The sequence below is a fragment of the Macrobrachium nipponense genome, chromosome 6, assembly GCF_015104395.2.
Source record: "Macrobrachium nipponense isolate FS-2020 chromosome 6, ASM1510439v2, whole genome shotgun sequence".
Classification (NCBI taxonomy): Eukaryota; Metazoa; Arthropoda; class Malacostraca; order Decapoda; family Palaemonidae; genus Macrobrachium; species Macrobrachium nipponense.
In genome coordinates, this window is record NC_061108.1 from 129,132,801 (window position 1) to 129,153,845 (window position 21,045).

General features: G+C 43.1%; 1 protein-coding gene and 1 long non-coding RNA gene across 2 annotated transcripts in view; both read left to right on the top strand.

Moving 5' to 3' along the window:
* LOC135216179 (uncharacterized) overlaps positions 1-8,913 on the top strand; it is a 69,281-nt gene extending 60,368 nt beyond the window's left edge. Inside the window, exon 17 of the mRNA XM_064251312.1 lies at positions 816-8,913. Coding sequence (XP_064107382.1) covers positions 816-3,184 — 2,369 coding nt within the window. The 3' untranslated portion in view covers positions 3,185-8,913. The remainder of the gene's footprint in view (positions 1-815) is intronic.
* A 684-nt stretch (positions 8,914-9,597) lies between these two features.
* The window catches only part of LOC135216185 (uncharacterized), a 273,740-nt gene continuing 262,292 nt past the window's right edge, over positions 9,598-21,045 (top strand). Inside the window, exon 1 of the long non-coding RNA XR_010314825.1 lies at positions 9,598-10,443. This is a non-coding gene — a long non-coding RNA (uncharacterized LOC135216185). The remainder of the gene's footprint in view (positions 10,444-21,045) is intronic.

The window sequence follows — 21,045 nt, forward strand, 5'->3', positions numbered from 1 at the left end:
TAAGTCAAATGACAGGTAAGATTAGCAAACATTTGTGAACTACTTACAAATATGCTATACTACATACTGTTTTAAATTTTCATGCTGGTAAACATCGTTGCATTAACATATAGTCTTTATATTTTGAATTTTAAAGTGTTGTTATGTATAACACTGCTTGTTTTTCAGAGCTCTGAGATACATACTGGAAAATGTTGACATCTTGATTTATTTAGCATGGTTGAATAAAAATGAATATATGACAAGTTATTTGTGGGTTTCCTATATACTTAGAAACAAAAATTGGCATTCTTTCTAATAACTAAGATGTCCAAAAATGGTATACAATTTTTTTCTTCATATTCTATTGTGAATTTTATTGATGATACAAGATTATTAATTGTGTGCAAGAAATCAGGAATATTTAGATTTTCTTATATACGGTAATACAAAAACATATGTAACCCAAAACCCCTTAGAAAATAAATTTCTTGGAATAAGTCTAGGTTAACAAAATTTTATGTAAATATTAGACAAGAGTGACAAAAGATGGTTATCCATAGCCACACCAAATATCTGTCCATGAAATTATCATTGAAAATGAATTTACAATTTTTTTATACAAAGGGATACCAAATTAATTACAGTATTCTCAAGCATGTGTTTCTTCGTGCTACATTCGATATATATATAAATATATATATTAATTATATATATATATATATCTATATATATATATATATATATATATATATATATATATATATATATATACATATATATATATATATATAAAATAAAGGTGTTCAGGATTGCTAATGCTCTTACTTCTTTAGGCCTTACTGATGACATGGAGGAGGAGGAAGACGCTTCGAAACGAGTTGTAAAGCGAATGCGACAGTACACATGTTTTGTGTGTGGAAAAACAGGAAAAATCTTGAATGACTTTTTCATGTATGAACATGACCAGCGTCTTCTTTACACACAAAAGACTGTCCTTGAAGTAATAAGTCATCTGGTTAGCAGGAAAATTGTAAATATGGAATCAAACACTTGCCTTTGTTCTGGTTGTACAAATCTTGTGAATGAAGCAGATTCTGTCATTCAGAGGCATGACAGAATTAAAGAGACAGTTCAAAGTTTGTATTATAGTGCAGTTTCACAGGCAAAAGCTGATCAGGCATCACAGCAACAACAAAATAAGCGCTATAGTAGAACATACACTGAAGAATCTGAGTCTGAAGAAGAAAGAGAAGTAAAGCATGAAGAGAGAGTCACTTACAGTCAAAGAGGTAGGAAGCGAAAAGCTACAGTACTGGCAGATGATACAGAAGTTAAAATCAAGACTGAGCCTTCAGAAGATGGCTATGAATGTATTGAATGTGAAGTAGACTTTGATGATGATTCTGAAGAAGAGCGAAAGAGAAGACGTGGTAGAGGTAGAGGAAGAGGGCGAGGTCGTGGCAGGAGTCGGGGAAGAGGACGTGGAAGAGGTCGTCCAGCTGCACGATCCACGCTAATTGGGCGGGGTCTTGGGGGTCAGTATCCATCATCCAATAAGAGGAAACTTATTCCCTATAAAGGTCCAAAGATTTATCATTGTGTTGAATGTGATGCAGAATTCAAGAAGTACACAGATTTAATCACGCATAAAAAAGAAGTCCATACAGTTATTGATAACACACCTTTAGAAGTAGAGGAGACTATTTTAGAAAATGGAGTAATTACATATTTCAACAAGGGAAAAGCAAATAATTCTGAGACAAGTCACCCATGCCGAGATTGTGATAAGCAGTTTCTTCGTAAAGATGACCTTTGGTACCATCAAGAAGTTACTCATACTGAGGGGAAAGGAAGGGCAAAAACTGCATTTAAAGATAGGACATATGCCTGTGAGGAGTGTGGTGAAACATTCTTGTTTAAGTACAAACTTAAGATGCACATCAATAGCAAGCATTTAAATGATGCGGGTCAGACTGCCAATGACTTTACTTGTGGGGAGTGTGGTTGTAAGTTGGGTAGTCTTCCAGGTCTCACATTCCACATGAGAAAGCACCACAACAAAAGTTTGACTTATCGCAAAACTACTGAATACCTGTGTAGTGACTGTGGCTTCATGGCTCCCTCTAATAAAAAACTTCGAGAACATCAAGAAGCTCATTGTGGTTCTTCAACTAAACCCAAGGTGCAGTGTGAGATTTGTGGTAAAACTGTTTTAAAAGTATCCTTGAAAATGCATAAAGTTAAGATGCATTCTGAATTTAAGGAGCAGTGCGATCGGTGTGGAGAGCGCTATGCCACCAAAACAGATTTGTTGAGACATATTAATGTAGTCCACTTACGAATTCTTCTTTACAATTGTCAATATTGTGGTGAGCGTTTTCCTACTTCAGATGCTCTTAGGTATCATAGAGTTAAGATGCATGAAAAGCCAACTTTCTACTGTCAGATTTGTGGTAAGTGTTATAAAAGGGTTGGAGAACTTAATACTCATATTAAACGGGCACATAATGATCGTAGGAAAGCAGAGGTCTGCTCATACTGTAGCAAGGAGTACTATGATCGTAGCAAGCTGCGCAATCATTTGGTCAGTAAGCATAATGTTCCACAGGAAATGACATATTCAGAGAATTATTTGCGAAAGAAGCGGGTTGATGGGTTACCTTTGGCTAAACACATGGAAAAACGAACTGGGATGGAACAAAAAATGGGTCACATGGGTCAGGCTGGCGTGGTACATCAACAACAGATGCCACAACAGCAACCACAACACCCACAAGCTCAGCAGCAGCAACAACAACAGCAACAACAACAGCAACAGCAGCAGCAGCAACATCATGGTCATCATCATGGTGTTGTGCAACACCAGCAACATCCACACATGAGGCCAGTTGTTGATGAGGCTGCTGAGGCTGCACGTAATCTTGGGGCATACCAAGAGATAACAACCACTGAGGATGACAATTCTCTGGTAGTTACAGAAATAACTGAGGCTCCATCTCAGGTTGAGCAAACAGTGCTAGTTGATCCCCTGGCTGTGCCACCACAAGGCATGATGCATCATCCACAGGTTGCTCATATGCAACCTCCCATGGCCATGCATCATCCAAGCTACCAGCAGATGCAGCACCATGCAATGTCTCGGCTTGGGGTCCTCTACCAGATGAATATGCATCATCCAGGCCCATCACATTTGAATATGTAGTATTAATTATAGTAAAAAGTTAGGGTTGTAATAATGCTATCATGTTGATAATTATTATATAAGAATTTGGTACAGTATTTTAATGGAAGATAGATGCTGTTGGAGTTTTGCAAAGGACACAACTATGGAGGTGAAACACTGGAATAACCTTAAAAGCAATAAATTGAAAGTTGTCCTTGTAGGAAGAGGGGTTAATTATGCGGTACCAAATTTTTAAAATCAATTTTTGCAGTTATATACTTCAAATGAATATTTTTTCATCTCTCAGAGCTCCGTTAGAAATATAAATGTTTCAAAGAAAGCATTCCACAAATTTCTTTTTGATCTCAAGTATTGTAAGTACAATTAGAAATAACTTTCAGTCGTCTGTTGCCATAACATTAGTCAATTTTGCGAGGTCTCAGAGGTTTGTTTACATCATAGTTTTTAGCTGAGGTTCACAGTCAGAAGCCAAATAATGATGGTTCACTTATAACAGTGAGCAAGACTTGTAGTGGGACCATAAATACAAGAAACATTGAGAACAGACTGCAACCATAGTAAATATTTATTGAAACACTATGAAAGATAGTATAACAAACACATGGGGTATCTGGAATACATGACCTTGCAAGATGGCTAACAAACAAAAGGATGATTTAAGTCTCTTATGGTAGTTTCTCAGACAGTCCTGCACAGGTGACACACACACTCTAAGTCAGCTGTTTATTTTTTTTTTATATAGTATGGCATGTTGCTGTTGAAGATGTTGGTATCCAGATGCATTTTTTGGGCCAATGCTAAGTGGAGATTCACTGACTTTGTGCCAAATTATAATTGTTGTAAAGTTACAGAAAGGTTTTCTTAATATTGTCCTTACCTGTAACATTAAGGTAAATCTTGTGAACAGTAATTAAATATTTTTACTAGTCATAGTTTTCTGATAAAAATATGTACTGATGTTATTTAAGCAGCAAGTAAGCTATTATCTCTCCAATTTGAAAAGTATAAGACAGATAGAAAAAAGTTAAGAGTAGGTTGCTGTAAGGTGGCCCTCTCTAATGTCAGTTTTAAGAAATTCCAATGCATAAATTGGTAGGCCACCTATCTTCATCCAGTGTTTTTCCCGAAAATTCTAGTGTAAGAAACCAATTTACACTTCTCAGTTTTCGGTGATAACTCATGTAGTAATCAATACCTTCTGTATGTTAATGATACAGTTTATGAACAGAAAAATTGAAAGAAGCTTACCATACTTGCTGACCAAGTGAAAGTGTAGCCTACTGCGTTTTATAGTATTCTTTGCTACCATGACTCAAATGTTACAAACCTCTGCTTTTCTTTGGCAGTAAGAACTGTTTTATGAACTGGTGTAAAGTGCTTCACGAGGCAGTTAAGAGTAATGTTGCATAGCATTTGCTCTGAAGGTTACTAAATGTTCTACCTCTGCTACAGCTACAGGCAAAAAAGGATTTATGTATATTTTGATCATAAAAGTATTTAAGTTAGACTATATAGAATGGACTTTTATCTCAGGGTATATGTATTGAAGATGAAGAGTATATGTGATTTCATAGCCTCAAACATCATTATGATGTGATTTTCATGATTCAAAATAGGGTTCCTTATGATTTCGTCCCCAATTGTATGTTGTTGATGTCAGGTTTTAAGAATGTATACATAATGCATATTTAAACTGACATGCAAGAAATACAAGTGTTTATGCAAAAGAAACATTCTAAAGCCTAATACAACTCATTGTAAATTTTGCCATATAGTACAGTATAGTTTCGTGAGGTCATGTAGAGATTTTTTCTTTACCTTTAGGAACTGGCAATAGAGGTTTCTGTTATTTTGAATATGATGCAAATTGTCACAAGAAATACATTTGAAAGTCTATTTATGGGCACTTTTTAATATTTAAAGAGTTGTTGCCTTGCCTTTAATTGCTGTATTTTTTGTTGGTAGAGCATGAGTTATATTGGTCATTTTCTTCCCGTGATTAAGTTATATTATTGATCTTTTCATTTGTAGAACCTAAGGCCCTCTTTGCTAAATTTACTTTGTTGCACCTTTCCCAAATTTTATTGCTTTTTTTAATTGACATCAGATTTTGAAGGTCTGTTTTAATTTGAATGTTAAGGACTAATACTGTATATATAGATTGTCCTCTTCTCTAAATTTAATTTGTATTAATTCATCTCCTTTTCTTGTATTTATTTTGCTAGAAAGGTATAGTAAACTTTTGCAACCCACCATCTCAGTGGTACGTAGATAGAAGCCTTGTATGAGGAATTCCTTATCAAAACCAGAATAGGCACCAGAATTGAATTTGGCCATAAATTGCATTCAGTTTGACAGTTTTCCAAGTCATATTTTTGTTAATAACTACGTAAAGTTAAAAGCAGTGAAGGTGAGTCTTATCAAAGGTTTTGACAGCTGCTATTCCTCCATTTAATTCTTTCATTCCTCAAGTTAAGTTTATGTTGATCTATCTATAGGTTCATTATATCTTTTCGTAGTAATTTGGTTCATATGTGGTATTTGTTCAGTGTCTTACACTGGATGTAAAATGATAGAATCCATAAAAGGTGCTGATTTTACCTATTGATAAACAAGTAACTTGTAATAATACCAATAAAGAGGAAATCCTTATATAGATATATCAAAGATCCAGGTGACTCCTGATACCTGTATGGCATTCTTCAAAGTATGACATAAGAACCCGAGAGTCATACTAACTTCTTATGGTTGTGTTTGTTTTTGAAGAAAGTAATCTCTTACTTTTTATGTTGTTCTTTATCTTTTTGTATTTTCTTTTCCTTTTCTGGTGATTTTTTTAAGGGTTGCTTTCTCTTGCCCCCTTTACCCATTATCAACAACCGTTTGCTGACTATTCTATCCATACATTTGCTGATGGTTTAACAACCTGTAAATAGTATATTCCTTTTATCACTTGTCATTCTTTCTCATTCTCATATTGAAGGTTCTTGCTCAGTAAGTTTTGATCATGAATTCTCATCTAAATGGGGATTCCAATGCTAAGTAAAGTTCAGTACCTCAGTATTTATATTTATTTCTCTGCCTATTATTCCATCTAGTTTTTCATTCCGTCTAATGAAAATGTAATTAAATTTTCCACTATTAACATGACTTTTGGCGTTCAGGGTACTTCAGACTTTTCAAAGATCATATTGTTGGGTCATTGTTAAATCCTAAAATTGTTTGTTTGTTTTGGTGCCTTTTTCATTATGTTACTTTTGCATTTATGTTATTTAACCAGTGACCTTGTCCTTAATTTTACTACAGATTATCTGTACTATATCTGTCCCTTTTCTGTATAGTAGTTACCATTATGGCCACTTTCCAATTAAATTTAGTGGTCAGTCCCCATCATTCTCAGGTGGCCTTGTGGCACTTGCCAAGATACCATTTCCTATAAATCATTCTACAGAAACAAATACATCCTCAGATTGCTCTGTTTAGTGGCTGTTCATTCCCTCTGCTACCAGGTTTTGGAAGTTTCCTAACTTCCAATTTACAAAAGTAGGCTTATCACTGCTTTTATGTTAAACCTGCTTCTTATTCCATAAGCTTGGGGATAGATAAATGCATTTATGCACACATTCCAAGTCTTTGTACTCATTAACAAAAATTTCTTGGAGATCTTACAGCATATTTTGTTTTGTAAATTACAGCCAGACTACAAAGATTTTCTTGGTTACCTCAATAATATTATTTTTTTTTTTATCTGTCATCCTATTTGACTGGGTGGTATTTGTAGTGTGGTGTTCTTGGTTGCGGCCTGCCTCCTTAGGAGTCCATCACTTTTCTCACTGTGTGCTGTTTCTACAGCACACTCTTCTGCATGAGTCCTGGAGCTACTTTTGCATCTATTTTTTTCCAGGTTCCTTTGATCTTGGAATCGTGCCTAGTTCCTATGATTATGGATATAATTTCCACTGGCATATCCCATATTCTTGTTTCTGCTTTCAGGTCTTGATAATTAGTTTTTTTTTTCTTTGTCTTGATAATTAGTTTTTTCTTTCCTTCTCATCTACTCTGTTGTCCTATGATACTGCAACATCAATGTGCTTATTGCTTTCATCATGTTTCCGGCATTGAGTTTTGACTTTAGTATCACTTTAATTCTGCATGTATTCTTTCCTGATTGTATCCTTCATCTCTTGGCATTTTATATCCTCTCCTATTATTCCCAGGTACTATTTGTATCCTGTCTCATCTATGTGTTTGATGCTATTCCCATTGGGTTGATCCCTTCAGTCCTTGTCACTTTGGCTTTTTGTATGCTGACCAAGGTGCATTTTTCTATTCCAAACTCCATCCTGATGTCCCCAGATACACTCCTTACAGTCTGGATTAGGGTATATTTCCATGATGCTCTTACTATACATCTTGATGTTGTCCATGAACATCAGATGGTTAATTCTGTTGCCTCCTTTCTTGAGTTGGTACCCAGCATCCATCTTCTTCTGTACTTTTTTCATGGGAACTATTAGCATCTATTTATACCTAGAAATGCGTGCTACAGGAGCATTTCACCGGCCGGCACAGGTCGAACCCAGAAATTATGTTTTTGTGTAACTAACCTTTTGATCTCTTGAGATGTATGAATGTACTTCGAATGGTCATTTGAATCTTATTGCCATTAGTACTGTACATGGGTAATTTTATTTCTGCTTTTTATTCATACATGTAGCTCACTGCCCTTAATATGTGCATTTCAGTAATCTGCAGTGTTCAAAAGTGCATTTTCCTCCATCAAAAAAGTGCATAGTATTTGAGTGCTAGTTAGGATGTCCCCGGTTGTACTTATACTGTAGTGTGGAAAAAGTGAGGAAGTAAGAAACATTATTACCATTACCTCTTTAACCTTGACCGTCAGGCATTATTTATGTATTATCCAATCATGCTCGAATACTGGAAATTTCTCTTGCACTTGGTGTCAATCAGTTCTCCAGGTTATGCTTGGGAATAAGGCGACCTTATTAACTTTGTAGTTTTCATTCATTAGTCATTAGAATGTTTCATGAATTCCCTCTGAATCAATATTTTCCATCTAGTGGAAAATAGGCATTGTAGTTTTTATTACTTATTACACTACAAGCCTCCGCTGATATTTATTCATGGGAGTTGATATGAGCATATAACTCATCTTACTATGTATATTTTATACTATTCAGGTAAAGATTTTGTAAAAATATAATTTAATGCATATAGCTTAGGCATATATATATATAGTCCCTTGTATGGGTAGTCAACTGGCAGAAACCCAAGTGATATATGAACTTTATGTTTTATATTATAATATGTTGGAGTTCAAAGATCTTATAGAAATATATGAATTATTTTTGTAGTGCCTAATGTTATTATAGCTAAAGTTACTTATTTCAGTTGTGACTGTGGTGTCATGCATTTGGATTGGTAGAAACTTTACAAAACTATTATGAGCAGTTTCACAAAATGTATCAAAATGTTTAAATGAACTTGGGTTTGGTGCATCAGATTGACCTATTGACCTATTAGTAACTGACTACATTTCTTGGGCGATGCTTGCTAGTGTGATACAAAGCCCTTCATTTCTAGATAAATTATTTTTTATTCTCATGCACTGTATAAGTTGGTTGTATGTATCTTTGAAAATCATTCAGCTGAAATAATAAACTATATCGAATCAATACACAGTGTTGTGTAGTCTGTAAATTTTTAATAAATTAAGATTAATTTTTTGTCCTAGTTGTTTTACCTATGGTATTTAAGTGTAAGGAAATATTATACACATTGAAGACCAAAAACACTATAATTTGAATATTTGGAAAACAAGACTAACAGAAACTGTGGCACTTAGCTTACAGCTTTCGGAATAAAAACTTTTGTTTTATAAATGTTAATAATACTATAAGTTGTTTAGTGGTTTTATCAATTTATTTCCACAGGCTACCCAATATTTCTCTGGTATTTCTGATTTGATTACTGTATTTGTCACTTTTGAAAACTTCAATGCCTGTCTGACATCTTTTATTTGCATTTATTCTCTGTGAGTTAAATGAAGAATGGTAAATCCAACAGTTCAAGTGACGTGGTTCGGAAGTCACGTAAAGCCGTTGGTCCCGTTGCTGAATAACCACTGGTTCCATGCAACGTAAAAACACCATACAAACAAACAACAGTTCAAATGTGATATAACCTTAATAAAAAATAAAATAAAAATTAAGCTAGAACGCAGGGATATGTGTAGAAAGATACTATGGGTTTTCTCTAGCTGCAAGAAGAGAAGCCATTTGTGAAAAAATCTGCTTCCCAATCTGAGTTTTCACACCATCGAAGACTCCAAGGCATAAATGATGTAATATCACCGATGTGAGGTGCTGGCAATCTGAACTTGATGGGCCGTCATTGTAAGGATGAATCAGAATAGGCAGTGAAGAACAAATTCTTTTAGTCATTAACCAATAACCATATAGTCTGAGTGATATTGTCAAGCCTTGATGGGTCTGAATTCCCATAAGTGCCAAACTGTAGCCGATGTCCATAAGAAAATAATGACGCCCATCAGTTACCCCCTTGTTTTAGTGCTAAGTTGCTAACATCGCTGCTTGGACATTCAACCAACAGAAGACTGTCCTTGTGAAAAATTTAAGAGCTGTGGTTATACTAACGAGTTCGGCAAGAATGTGGGACCTTCAAGGATGTTGATAGAATCTCCCTCGGATTTTTTTTTTTCCAAGTGAATTCCAACATGTCTTCTAGAAGGCAATAGTGGTTACCAACGTCAGTTTTATTGCCGTTCACCGTTTAGTCCATATATACGTATTACTCCCGTAAGGGGGAAAAAGAATGAAAAGCAGCATTTCATTGCGTAATTGGACATTTTCCGTTGTGTGGGGAAACGAGTGAAACCTGTTAAATATCTTGTCTTGCTATATTACACAGATTTTTAGACTATAAAAACCCTAACTCTTCACTTAAGTCCCAAATCTGGGGAAATTAATACAAATGTCGGAATTCGGGCAAATCGGCAAATGTCGAGTGCGCCAAGGAAAGTGCAGTTAATGCAGTTTAGTGTTGGATTCGTGTCAGTTAAGTTCTCTCGACTTTTGTGAAGTTCAAAAGTCATAAAAATCACGTTTAAAGTTTTCACTTTGTATTGAGTAATTGGTAATAAATAAATGTCAGAGGAATAATCGTCATCACAAGTCGGTTGGGTTAAGATTCAATAGATTATGCAGCATGCTATAGACTGAATCCTGACGCAATTGGTAAGTAACCTAGACCAGCGGTCGCCAACCGTTGGTCCAGAAGTTTTGATGGTCCCCAGAAAAATTGGAACATTTCAATTTTTATATTTTCTTAATCGTCTTCAGGCAACCCTATTACAAATTGCACAGAAGACAGAGAGAGCCCAATGTTGCCGATTTAGCATTTTAATGGTAGATTTAGCATTTTAGGGTGATTTTAAATTGAGCATTACAAATTTGGTTCTCGGCTTCAAATCAAAACGGTTGATCTATATTACTATTCCGCGGCGTCCTAGACTATAGCAGTTGCGGTTTTTCTATGCAGTTTTACCTCCCGAACAAGAATTTTAAGTAATATTTATTCGGACGACTATAATTAACCCCAAACATATATAGAAATACCCATTTTTACCCTTTTTTATTTAGTGGTCTGCCAAATTTAAAGTTATACATTAGTGGTTCATGAAGTTCAAAAGGTTGGCCACCGCTGACCTACGTAGACTCAATTAAAGCCGTTGGTCCCGTTGCTGAAAACCATACAAACAGACAAAACTGCAACCTTATAATGTTTAAAATTATTCCAATTTATTCTGATCAGAAGTGATGTTGCCAGTCAAAAAAATAACTTCTCCCGTACTTGAGAAATTAGGTACCGGTAGGTATGATTAAGCTTATGAGTTTTCTTCGTAAAGACAAAAAGACATTAGGCCTAATTGTTTTGACTAGTTTGCAGATAGAAAACCTATATTTGTCTCTTCCATCTATAGGCCAAGGTATCCGACATTTATGAGATACCTCTGTGGACCTTATTTTTGTGGGGGTTGCGGGGGGGAGTGGAAAGCCAATAACGAGTGCACTGTCAGTAAAAATGTAGGAAAGGCATAAATTGATAGGTATAGGTAACCCTAATCTAATCCTGCAATCGATAAACGATAGGTATAGATAAAAGGTTCATTGTTCAGTAAAACATCCAAAATGAACATTACTTGATCTGTTATTCAGGTAATTTATTTAACATATTTTTCACAAGTTCATCACTGAATTGAACATTGATGCTGACCACTCTTTTCCTTGTTCTTTTAATGCACATTGGATGGGTGGCCAATCTCCTAGGATGTGGTTTGTGTGCAGATCATTCAAACATTTCCACTGGCCTAGTTATACAGCAAATCATCCCCCCCCCCCCCATAGGTTAAGGAACAGCCCTTATGATAGGGTAGGTTAAAGGATACTTATGCTAGGATGCATTCTTATGCTTTTTAATTTTTTTATTAATTTTTTTTTTTTTTTTTGTGGGGGGGGGGGGGGGAATTGTGAGGCTGGTTTGGGTGTCCATAAGAGAAAAGTACCTGCTCCCCCAGGTCATGGCATGACAAAAGCCGCTGGTCCCGTTGCTGAAAAACCACTGGTTCCATGCAACGTAAAACCACCCCAAACAAACAAATCATGGCATGACATCCTAGGACAGGTTAGTAGAAGGAAAGGTTGGAACTACTTTCATCTCCCTTTTTTATTTTTTTATGGTACTTGTATTTTTCTCCAACATGGAATTGGCACGAAAATTAGCAAAAGGTGTAGAGGGGGAGCATCTATCGTAGGTAGGGTTACCAGAAGGTCCTCCAAGAGTACTTGCAACAGTTTCTCCCTGTTTAATTCAGACAAGGGCTGCTGTGGATGTCAATCGTTCGTACTACTTCTGCTCAGGTACACAGAGGAGATTAAGGTTTGTGGACAGAATAAGGTTAAGAGATGCAAGCAAGTAACTTCTTCCTTTTTCTTGTTGATCATTTTGTTGTCATCTTTTGTCTAACCTTAGCGAGTGCCTTCCTTTATTAGGGATTGGTGATGGCAAGCATTCCACTGTGGGTGGGACATCCATTGTAGGTAGAGTTAACACAGGATTTTCTGAGCTTGCTTACAAATCATGCATGTGCAATAGTGGGTTGACACGTGGAAGATTACCACAATATGACAGCATTATTATGGTGAGATACATATATGTGGTTATCAAAACCTTGGAGCTCATGGTTTGTCTAGGACCCCCAACAAGAGAGTGCATAAAAGCCCATGAGCTCTCATCTGTAGTTTGTGGTTTGCTTTCGACAGGTAATATGTAAGTCTTCAGGAACGAGAACAGTGATTCGCTTATGAGTCAATGTTGAATCATTATTCAACAATCAGTACTGTTAGGTTTGATTGTTCATGTCCCATGGTTCTGGCATGCACTCCAGGTCAGACTGGTATGTCAGCCTCTCAGAAGAGGGTCCAACTCTTGCTTTGGGGAATTTGTTAGGACTTGAGGATTGTTCTCCAAAACCTCTTTAGGCATTGTTGGAATGGAAAGATTGTTGGGCTTCTGAGCTTAATGATTTTGGGTAAGCAACCTTTGCCAATTTTTTGAGCCCATTGTATTGATAGAGATTACTCTAGGGTGCATTCATGGGGCAGAGCAGTCTTTTCAACTACAGGCAGTCCCCGGGTTACGACGGGGGTTCCGTTCTTAAGACGTGTCGTAACCCGAAAATCGTCATAAGCCGGAACGACGTTCTTGAAAACATGTCCACGGAAAATTTCACTAATTTGCAATTTTTCTAAGGGCCTATCTCTAAAATTATCACTAATTTACTTTTTTCATGTGCAACACTGTTTATTCACAAATTACTGTATATTGTCATTAAAATACAAGAGAGAGAGAGAGAGATTACATAAAACCATTAAATTCATTGACCATTGTATGGCATTGTTAAGCTCCGAGTGTCACTGGAGTTGAGGTAGGGAAATTGATACAGAAAAAGATGAAGGGAAGAATTTTCTTTTGAAATTAGTTATCGTATTATTACTACTTCTATTATTATTATTATTTGAAAATATAATAAACACTTGCATCTACCATAAAAATTCTCTCATCTCAGTAAGAAAGAGGAATTATCCTTACAAGTGAAATGGAAAGGTCATTTTCATCTCTTTAAAATACGACCATTATGAATTTTGTAATTAAGGTTTTATTATTATTATTATTAATTATTATTATTATTATTATTATTATTATTATTAAATAACTGAAATTATCAATAAACATTTTACATACTAGTACCATAAAAATTCTTTCATCTCGGTAAAAGAGAGAGAGAGAGAGAGAGAGAGTGTGTTTATCTCTCTCTGTTCTCTCAAAAAATACTTTGTTCCGATACGTAATACAAACCCTCGGTCCTTTAACAATAGGAAGGTAACTAGCGGCAGCTGGGACGGTCGTAAGCTTCGAACAAGGGGAGAACGGTAGTTAACTGCTTGTCCGATCGTGCGCGCGCCGCGCGCCCGGGCGGTGAAGAACCACTTTTGCTTTCGGCCGTGGTGTGACAGGACGTGTTCGTCATCGCTCTGCCCGCTATTTTCGTCGTGTGCTTTGGATGTTTACAATTTCTTCTGACTGGTTTGTTTGTGGTCTTGATTGAAATTGTAAGTACTCTTTTTTTCATTTTTCATTGAAAGTGAATTTAATTATGGATCAAGAAGAGCTTTCGCCGCGCCCACCAGCTGCCCGTAGAGTGTGTCCCGGGCTGGAGGGGCGTAAATGCGGCGGATTTCGCTCTTATCCAGACATTGATCCACATGAATTGTGTTATCGGTGTCGGGGGCGAGAATGCTCCCGAGCCGAACCTTGTAATGTGTGTGAATTGAATTGGCCGAGGCGCAGTGGGTGCTGTACGAGGGTAGGAAGAGGCGTAGACCGACCAAGGAGTCGTCGGAAAGCTCTCCAGCGACTCCTTTGGTGACAGATACTTAGTCATCCTTCCTGCCTCCAGCTCAGCCCCCACGATTTGCGCCTTCCCCTGCGGGGGGGGTTTCGGAGTCCTTCTCCTCACTCGATCCGTCGAGTGTGGAGGAGGGCGCCCGATACCCGGATGTTCAATTGTACTCGGGGTCTTCCGTCCGCTCTGGGTGGGGTTCGTCCTCCCCCGGGCGCGAGGATGCCCCTCTAACTGACCCGCTGCTTTCCTCCCTCAGGTGTGCCTTCTGTGAGTGACGACCTTGGACAGGTGTGGGCGTCGTTGGGACTGCAGGGCGCCCCTAGTATCCAGGGCTTGATTCAACGTCTGGCGGGGTCGGCAGTTGTAACTCATGGTGTAGTCACAACAACGACAAACACAATGTCCACACCAGCGTACGCCGCCCCTCCTCATGTAGTGTATACGCAACACATTGCGTCGGTGACTCCCACGGCATCAATCCAGAAGCCTATTGCTGCCGTACCTAAGAGGGGCGTGCCGCTGCCACCTGGATTTTATGTGCTGCCGTCTCCCGACTTTCGCTGTCCCAAAAGTTCGCCCCTGGATCTGCCGCCCTGTCCAATGATGAGTTTGGCTGTATCGGAAGATGCCTGTGACGCCGGACTATGCTGCCGTACCTGCCGTACCTGCAGCTAATGTTGCTGGCCCAGCCGCTTGCGCGCTCCTACGAAGCGCGCAGTGCGGGACGCTCATGCCGATGTTGCTGCTGGAGCTGGTCCTGCTGGTGCTGGTCCTGCTGGTGCTGGTCCTGCTGCTGCTGGTCCTGCTGCTGCTGGTCCTGCTGGTGCTGGTCCTGATGGTGCTGGTCCTGCTGTTGATGTCCCTGCCGCTCCTCGCCGTGCCTGCCCTGCCCACGTCGCGTCTCGTCATGGAGGTGCTGCACCGGTCTCAGGTCCTTCCGGACAGGATCAGTCGGGGCGTGTTGCTTTGGCAATTGGGCCGACTTTTCCGTGGATGGAAGACCTGACGTCCGTCCTGAGAGAGCTGACGAAGAAGAAGAAGAAGAAGAGGAAGGTGTCGTCGTCGTCTTCATCGTCTTCTTCGTCGTCTGTTGCCGCCTCTCCCCCTTCGACTTCTAAGGCTTCCAAGCCGAAGAAGAAGAAGGCTGCCTCCTCCCCCCCTAAGAAGGCTCCTGCGGGACCTTCGAAGGGCCCGTCTCGCTCTGGCGTGACGGGGGGTGGCTTCTGCTGGTCCTCCTGTTCCCTCGGGAACAGGGTCCATCTCTTCTTCTGAGAAGAAGAAGAAGACGGGGACCAAGGATGTGCTGGCTACTGCTGGTACATCCGCGCCTGGTCTTGGTAGCACTGCTGCTAAGCCAGGTACCGGCTCGACTTCTCGTTCGCGAGAAGGTCCGAGTGTACGGTCTCCTTCGGGCGACCGTGCAGCTAAAGTCAAGACGCCTGAGCTCGCTCACCGTCATGACCGAGGCACGGAGCAGAAGACTGTCGAGAATCGCGCAAGTGACTCTCGCCAGGCCAGCGGCCGCTCTCGTAGCGACCAGCCGGTACCTCGGGCTGACGTGACGGTCTCTGACCGGCCACGGGTTGAGGCTGGGAAGAGGTCCCCTCGACCAACGGCACCAGCTTCGGCTGGTACCAGCGGTTTTTGACGTGCCGTGAGGACGCTCACCGGTCTCACCGCGAAAGCGAGCTCTGCAGATCACCTGACCGTCGCTCCCACAGGGACCGGACGGAGACGGTGGCCAGCAGCAGCTCGTCTGACGCACGGGATCGGGGTCGACGTGCTCAGTCGAGCCGCTCGCCACAGGTGAGCGGCACGGCCAGGCCTGCAGATAGATCCCCACCGCGGGTTGGTGATCGGGCTGCAGCCCCCCACGTACGCTGGTCCTGCCAGCGAGCGGGGGGGGAGCGTCAGGTCTGTCTCTCCTATACCTTCAACTTCCTCGGGCTACACCGGGAAGAGCGAGGTATCTAGGAGTGATCGTGAGAGGTGCGCCGCTCACGATCCCGTCACGATGCCGCACGCACCAGGCATGGTCTTAGGACCAGCCAGGTCGTACGCGCAAGTGGCTGGAGGCGACCGTTCAGGGGTCTGTTGCTGTTCCTCCTTCTGAAGGAGGAGGGTCTCGAGAGCTGCTCCTGTTGGAGGGACTGGACGGTCCTACTCCTCAGGACGCTGTGACTCCGAGATCCAGAGGAAACTTTGCCCAGGTTATTGCGCTGATTCGTCAGCACAACGACCTGGGGGAAGGATCGCCGCTACCACCATCTGAGCCACGTCCCGGCTCGAGTCATTTTGGGGCCCGAAGAGGGAACCCAAAATGACGGTGGGACTGCCGCGATCGGAGCTTGCAGACTCAGTCCTTGACCAGGTGGAGAATTTCGTCTCAGGACGAGAGGACTCACTTAAGTCAGACGGTCTTCCAAGCTACTTCCTCCTCCTCTCTGCAGCGACAGCGGAAGTTCTACGTGCCATCAGTGGATCCAATACCGCCCAAACAGGTTAACCCGGAGCTAGCTAGGCTAACTCCAGGTGTGTCCCTGCAGCAGCTCCTGTCGGAGAACTTGTGGTTCTCGCAGCAGGAGGCACTGGGCCTGGAAGCTACCGCTATGGTCGGCTTTCCAGGCAGTCTCTTGGCCGTTGGATCTGTGGTCCCTTCACAGTATCCAAGGTCGCGGCCGAACTTCCGGGGGTGCTGCCCTCGAAGAAAGACCCCGACTTCAGGAGACTGTGCCAGTCTGGAGGTAGGGCCATCTCCTACCTCGCCCATCAGACGGCAAACCTGTGGGCCAACTTGGTTCTCCGTCGTAGGGACGCGTCTGTCCTTACACGAGTAGCCAAGGGGGCCGGGCGTGAGGCGGTAAATGGACTCCGTAACGGACCAATGAAGATTCCTCCGCTCTCTTTCCCGGAGAGATGGTGGACGCTGCGGTGGAAAGACGGCGCACTGATGACAGTGACCGTCTGGTTCACCAGGCAGTTACGAAGGTTTCTGGGCAACCTCGTACAACTGCGGCTAAGCCTAAGAGTTTAGCTAGCGCTTCCTCGGCTGCTAAGACGGCTGCTCCATCGAAGCCCCGAGGAAAGACTCTTCCTGCTTCAACTTCTGGTAAAGGAGGCCGTAACCAGCCCTCCTCCCAGCCCTCCTTTCCCCGAGGAGGTGCTGGGAAGAAGTCGAAGCGAGGTGGGAAACGCTAGGGACGGCGTTCCCCCTCACCAGCTGCCGAAGTGGGGGGGTGCCTGGCGAGCCATTGGGCAACTTGGCAGCGCTACGGTGCCGAGACCTGGATAGTAGACGTCCTTCGGGAGGGATATCTACTACCCTTCGAATCTCGACCACCCCTCACCTCCAACCCGGTCCATCTTCAGACTTATGTGCTGGGATCCTCAAAGGACGACGCTCTTCGGCAGGAGATCAAGACCATGCTGACCAAACGAGCTGTAGAAGTCGTAGTAGATCGGTCACCGGGCTTTTACAGCCGCCTTTTCTTAGTGGAAAAGGCATCGGGGGGCTGGCGCCCGGTGATAGATCTCTCTCCCCTGAACCGATTTGTTCGCCAGACTCGGTTCAAGATGGAGACGGCACGTTCCGTGCTGGACTCCATCAGGGAGAACGATTCATTCCTGCTTTCGGTGGACCTGAAAGATGCGTATTTTTCAAATCATTCCCATCCATCAGTCCTCCAGAAAGTACCTCCGCTTCATCTTCGACGGGACGGTTCTGTACCAATTCAGGGCACTTTGCTTCGTCTCTCAACCGCCCCACAGGTGTTCACGAGAGTGTTCACGCTGGTGTCTGCTTGGGCCCATTCGCACGGGATACGTCTTCTGAGGTATCTCGACGATTGGCTGGTCCTGGCGAGCTCCCGCTCGCAGTTGCTGCAGGACAGGGATCGACTTCTAAAGTTTTGTCGCGATCTGGGGATCGTGATAAACTACGAGAAGTCCGATCTCGAACCCAAGCCAGAAGATGAAGTTACCCTGGGTATGCTGATCGATACGGTAGCAGCTCAAGTCCGCCCCAGCAGACTTGAGGATCAGCAAATTCAGGGAGGCAGCCGGCCGGTTCCTGTCTCGGCAGGAACAGGCAGTCATCAGCAATGGCAAGTCGTGATCGGCCACCTGTCGTCACTCGAGAAGTTAGTTCCTCACGGACGTCTTCAAACATTGCGGTCTCTCCAGTGGAGACTAAGGAGAGTTGGTCACAGGTAAAGGATCCACCTTACTTCCCCGTGTCCATCACGGAGAAGGTGAGGCAGGACCTAGCCTGGTGGCTCGACGACAGGAACCTCTTAAGAGGAGTGCCCCTACGCACTCCCCCCCCCGGAGATGCTGCTGTTCTCAGACGCATCGACCGAGGGATGGGGCGCACACCTGAGGCGTTTGCTGGCTGCAGGTGTGGGACCATCACGACAAGCACCTTCACATCAATGTCCTGGAACTCAAGGCGGCGTTTTACGCTCTCCAAGAGTTCCAAGACCGCTTGATGGGACACTCGGTGGTGTTGATGTGCGACAACACCACAGTAGTGGCATACGTCAACAAGCAGGGGGGCCTAGTGTCTCTCCCGCTACACCAGTTGACTGTGCAGGTGCACGAGTGGGCCACGGCTCACTCGATAGAGCTGTCAGCACGCTACATTCCAGGCAAGAGGAATGTAGTAGCGGGACAAGCTCAGCCGTCGGGAATCAGGTAATAGGACCGAGTGGTCCCTACACCCAGAAGTGGCGGAAAGGCTCTTCAACCTGTGGGGGGTGTCCGGTCATAGACCTGTTCGCCACCCGGCACAACAAAAAACTTCAAGTTTTTTGCTCAGCCGTGCCGGACCCATGGGCAGCTGCAGAGGACGCTCTTCAACACCCCTGGGACAACCTCTTCGTTTACGCCTTTCCTCCCTTTTGTCTGATTCGGAAAGTGATCAGCAGAGCGCTGGTCACTCCCAATCTCAGGATGATCCTGGTGGCTCCCAAACGACCTCAAGCCGTTTGGTATCCGGACCTGCTGGCTCTTCTTGCAGAAGAACCGAAAGAGATGCCCCACTGGCACAACCTTCTAGCCCAGCCACACGTAGAGCGGGTACCACCGAGCAGTCCAGTCCCCTACAACTTCACGGCTGGCTGTTATCCACCATCTCTTGCGAACGAGAGGCTTTTCTCGCAGCGCAGCAACAGAGATGGCTGGACACGTCAGACAGTCCTCTGCAGCTGTTACCAGGGGAAGTGGGCCGTCTTCTGTGGTTGGTGTCGTAGACGGGGTCTATCTCCTCTCAGAGCCACTCTTCAGCAGGTAGCGGATTTCCTCGTGTTTCGTTCGCCAGAGAAGCTCCTCTCAGTACCCACAGTTAAAGGATATAGAGCTGCACTGGCACTCGTCCTAAAACTGAGGGGACTGGACATCTCGAACTCGTTCGAGATCTTGCTAATGAGGAGCTTCGAAAGGTCTTGCCCACCCAGGGAACTCAGGCCCCCTGAGTGGGATGTGACTCTCGTCCTTAGGAGTTTGACTCGAAGACCATTCGAGCCACTCCGAGAGTCGTCAGACAGGGATCTGACCCTCAAGACCCTCTTCTTGCTGGCCCTGGCATCGGCGAAGAGAGTAGGGGAACTTCATGGTCTGTCCTTCAATGTTAAACATTCCAGGGGCTGGGGATCTGTGACGCTCGATTTCGTCCCGAATTTCGTAGCTAAGACTCAGAATCCGTCGATCCCTGACGACAGGTTCGAGTCTTTCACAATCCCCTCCCTAATGGATTTCACCGACAACGATACGGATGAGATGCTGCTTTGTCCTGTGAGGGCGCTACGGCGCTATCTGAAGAAAACTCGACACCTCAGGCCTGAGTGTCGACGCCTCTTCGTTAGCACTGGGGTTACCAAGAAAGAAGTTAATCCAAGAAACACGCTTTCTTTTCTGGCTGCGTGAGGTGATCAGGGAGAGCGTACGAGGCTGATGGTTAGTGAGCGACATCCGTACGCTCGACCGCCCCGAGAGCCCACGAAGTCAGAGGTATTGGACCCTCTTTGGCGTTCCGCAAGAACTTCTCCGTGGCGCAGGTCCTGAAGGCAGGTGTCTGGGCCAACCCAGACTACCTTCACGTCCTTCTACCTTCGGGATACTTGCCCACAGTCCTTGGATTACTTTTTCCTTTGGGACCTGTGGTGGCTGCTCAACACGTTGTGTAAGCTTACCCATCACCCGAGCAGGCGAGAACAGCATCGATTCCTGGTGTGACTGTAGGAATGAATGGTTGAATGAGAGTGCGACTGGCTTCTCTTCTCCATCTTTCTCTCTCTCTACCTGTGGGCAGAGGGTCACGGTCGTCACCATGCTGGAAAGGAATCCGATGCAGGTAAGCTACTCAACCGAGCCCCAATCTATCCCTTTAGTTAGGGATAGAAGCAAATATCCTCCACTCCCTCCAACAAGGGGGAAGGAGTGGATGCCTACTTGAGACAAACCCATAACTTTATGTTGGCTCCTGTACAGGAACAAGTTCTTGCAATGCTGGTACGAAGAGATACGCTTGCCTCTCTCTTAGTACTTGGCTCAGAGGTCTGACCATTGATCCTGCGGTGCACACCCCGATCAATCGGACAGAGGTTTGGATCCCTCCCTTGCTCTTACGACCAGGGAGGCATTCCAAGGTTGGACGAACACCAGTCTGTTCACCAAAAAGACTAACAGATTCCACACCAACCCAAAGAAGTGAGTCTTCCTATTGTTAAAGGACCGAGGGGTTTGTATTACGTATCGGAACAAATGACAATTTGTCGAAAATTGCATTTTTCCTAACTATACAAACCTGAGGTCCTTTACATATAGTCCCACCTCATACCACCCCTCACTCTGCAACTTTTTGCATGGGCCTAAAGCA